We start from the raw sequence: 3552 nt of genomic DNA on the forward strand, positions 1-3552 counted from the left end.
TTATGTGTCAGTTGATGATTTTTGATATTCTTCTGGTATTTAGTTTTAAAATCGCAGTCGTTACACCTGTACATTTGAACCTCTGAAGGATCTTTATGTGTCAGTTCGTGTGATTTGATATGACTCTTGTATTTAGTTTCATAATCGCAGTCGTTACACCTGTACATTTGAACTTTCTTATGTGTCAGTTGATGCTTTTTGATATTCTTCTGGTATTTAGTTTCAAAATCGCAGTCGTTACACCTGTACATTTGAACCTCTGAAGGATCTTTATGTGTCAGTTGGTGCAACTTGATACGTCTCTTGTATTTAGTTTCATAATAGCAATTGTTACAACTGTACATTTGAACCTCTGAAGGATCTTTATGTGTCAGTTGGTGTGATTTGATATGACTCTTGTATTTAGTTTCATAATCGCAGTCATTACACCTGTACATTTGAACTTCAGAAGGATTTTTATGTGTCAGTTGATGATTTTTGATATTCTTCTGGTATTTAGTTTCAAAATCGCAGTCGTTACACCTGTACATTTGAACCTCTGAAGGATCTTTATGTGTCAGTTGGTGTGATTTGATANACTTACAAAGTATCAGTCAACTATAACAATTTCGGATAAATTACGTTATAAATCACAGTATTACAGTGTGTTACAGAAGGATAAATATATGTTGTAAAGAAAACAAGCCGGTCAATCTTTGTCGGAGCGGTTTTCCCGGGCTTCTATGAGGGGGTTCAGGGGGGGCAAGATGGCCGGTGACATTGCCAGCGCCGGGTTAGCCACTGCTATGATGTTGTCTCCGCTGGCCGCTATGATTTGTACCTTTGGGGAATATTTACTGGCATCATCGTCGTTGTCGCCTTCCTCCAGTTTTCTCTGAAAACAGATTTAAAAATATCCACCGATACCTAAGCGAGATCCCTATCAGCGATAATTCGTTACGTAAACATAGATACATGATGAATTCATCATCTAAAACTGTTTAGACGTGATCTGACTACAAATATTAACATTACACAAACACATGTAGTCTTTTATTAGCGAGTAATGATTTGATTGTCGAAAATTTTACCTGCGGGCTACTGGAATTGCTGTATGTAAATTGGGAATCTGACTCTTCCAATTCCACTCCCAAAGAGGATCTTCTCGACAAGTTTCCCCTGTGCAGAAAAACAAGTCATTAGAACGTAAACAGAAATAATTAAAAAAAAACTTATGACCCGTGACTGACATACATATTCAGTAATGTAAAAGTTAAAATGGACGAACACAAAGAACAACAAGAAAAATGTTTTAATTTAGTCAAAATTGGACTGATAAATAATAAGGAAATCTCTGTTGAGTCACGACTGACATTGAGGGCGATCAGATATCCTACCTTGCGGTCGAGTGGTGGTTTTTTGAGTTTTGCTGAAACAGGGAATGTAAAGATGTTCTCATAACGACTGCATCATCGTAATCCTAGAACGAAATATCCATACAAATGACTAATTTATTGAATAAAAACATATTTAAAGGAACCAGCATGCAAATATCGGCCGAGTGCCTTACTAGCCTTACCTCATAAAAGCAGACTTGCATGCTAAAAACAAAATCAGCGATTATCTCAGTTGCATCACTAAAGCGGCGTTAAGCAGAGCACATGAATCACCCAAAACAAGTCAACGAATTTACGTTGATAAATAGTATATGACTAGCATATACGGAAATTTCATCAAGATGTTTTAGATCATTCATGTTTTAAGCAACAATACCATAAAATTAAATTTGTTTGATTAGAAGGCATTCTTAGAACTTACTGCACCGTCCTGTCCCGGCTTTGGCAAAATCTCCCACTTGCAAAATTTTCTGAAGCTGTAAGTGCAATTACCTACCACCAAAAACCAAAAGCAGCCGGTAGTGTATTAAACTTCAACTGAAACGAATAACATAAAATAAAATAAATATCAGCGCTAAATTGAAGCTGAGAAAAATCTTGAAAATTACCAATTCATTGTTTATCATCTTTCTCTTGGAAGTTCCACAAGACGAAACGTTGTTCACATTGTGTTCTTCCTTACCTTCATATACTGTTCACTTCAGTTCCCAGTCCTCCAAGTTACATCCTGGTTTTGATCCTATGTATACAGGCTGTCTACTATAAGAGGGCCACTCCTATGGATCTCGCTTAATATACGACGCACGTCAAAAATGTCTGTTGCATTTTTCTAGGTCTTTACGCTCGTAAAAAAAAATTTGATATCCATGGCCAACTTTGTAAGTAATCATAAAAGAACCAGAGTTTAGGGCCGAAAGTTTAGGGCCGTCTGACTTTTTTATTTTAAGAGATACTTAGAGAAAACTTATTTTCATAAAATTTCATGGCAAAATTGATAACTCTCACCTGGTGCAAACAGATTTTTAAAACATCGTATGTAATTTGCTGCGACCTCTACGCGGGCAAAAAAAATTGTCCTCGAAGACAGCTAGGGCTACAAAAATTTCTTGTTTTTCCTCTTTCGTGCGATAACTACTCGTTGCCTTTATCTTTTACATATATTAAATTTTTTACAATCTTGGTATAAAAAATGTAAACAGTTTCGTGTTAAAGTAGAAATTGTTATAGACACGTTAACTACAAAAAAATTTAATAAATATAATGTACTTCTTTTAAGCAAAATACAGATTTTCTTTTCACATTATTATAATGTTGGTTTTTTACTTTAGAGAGAAATGAGTCTTCAACATTGTCCTTACACAAAGTAGCTTACACTAAATGTAGCATCGTATGAAAGTAAATGTGTTTTCCCAGTAATGTCATCATTTAACAAATTTTTTATTATTATAGTTTACACATAACTGTTGGTTTGAAAATTGTTACAGTTCACTGTGATTTGAAAAAAATCTATAATTTAGAATAAAAATGTTATTTTCACATATTGAGAAGTGTAATATGTTTGTAATGCACTATCAATACAACTTCAATTCTATTCAAGCACCTGCGGAATACAGCAAACCTTCGCTGATATTGCAGATTCTTTGTTTAAAATAAATATATTAATTTCATTAAATTTTTTGTAGTTGACACGTTTAAAACAATTCCGACATTAATCTACATTTTTTATAATAAAATTATAAAAAATGTAATAAATATAAAAAAATACAGGCGACATGTAGTACATAGCGTGCAAGAGAAAAAAACAAGCAAATATTTTTGTAGCCACAGCCTGCTTTGATGACATTTTTTTTTTGTCCACATAGAGGGCACTGCAAGTTACATACTTCAAAAATGTGTTTACACCAGGTAAAAGATATTCATTTTGCCTCGAAATTTTAATAAGTTTTCTGTATATCTTAAAATAAAAAATGTTAGACGGTCCTAAATTTTCAGCACTTTTTTATGATTACTCATAAAGTTAGCCATGGATATCAAATTTGATTTTTAGGAGCATAACAGCCTAAAAAAATGCAACAAAAAACATAAAGATTTTTTATTAAGCGAGATATATAGGACTGGCCCTCTTATAGTAGATAGATAATAGTAGGTAGTGATAATATCAGGACCAGGCACTGTC

The 3552-nt window shown here is 33.7% G+C and overlaps 1 protein-coding gene across 1 annotated transcript; it reads right to left on the minus strand.

The window, feature by feature from the left end:
* Positions 1 to 599: 599 nt before the first annotated feature.
* LOC111693038 (NGFI-A-binding protein homolog) lies at positions 600 to 1448 on the minus strand. Its single transcript, XM_023457177.1, has 3 exons — positions 1377 to 1448; positions 1071 to 1158; positions 600 to 874 (listed from the first exon to the last, which is right to left on the minus strand). The coding sequence occupies exons 1-3, from the start codon at positions 1436 to 1438 to the stop codon at positions 689 to 691; spliced, it is 336 nt and encodes a 111-aa protein (XP_023312945.1). The 5' UTR covers positions 1439 to 1448; the 3' UTR covers positions 600 to 688.
* Between the last annotated feature and the right edge of the window lie 2104 nt (positions 1449 to 3552).

This window comes from Anoplophora glabripennis, unplaced genomic scaffold, assembly GCF_000390285.2.
Source record: "Anoplophora glabripennis isolate ALB-LARVAE unplaced genomic scaffold, Agla_2.0 scaffold6941, whole genome shotgun sequence".
NCBI lineage: Eukaryota > Metazoa > Arthropoda > Insecta > Coleoptera > Cerambycidae > Anoplophora > Anoplophora glabripennis.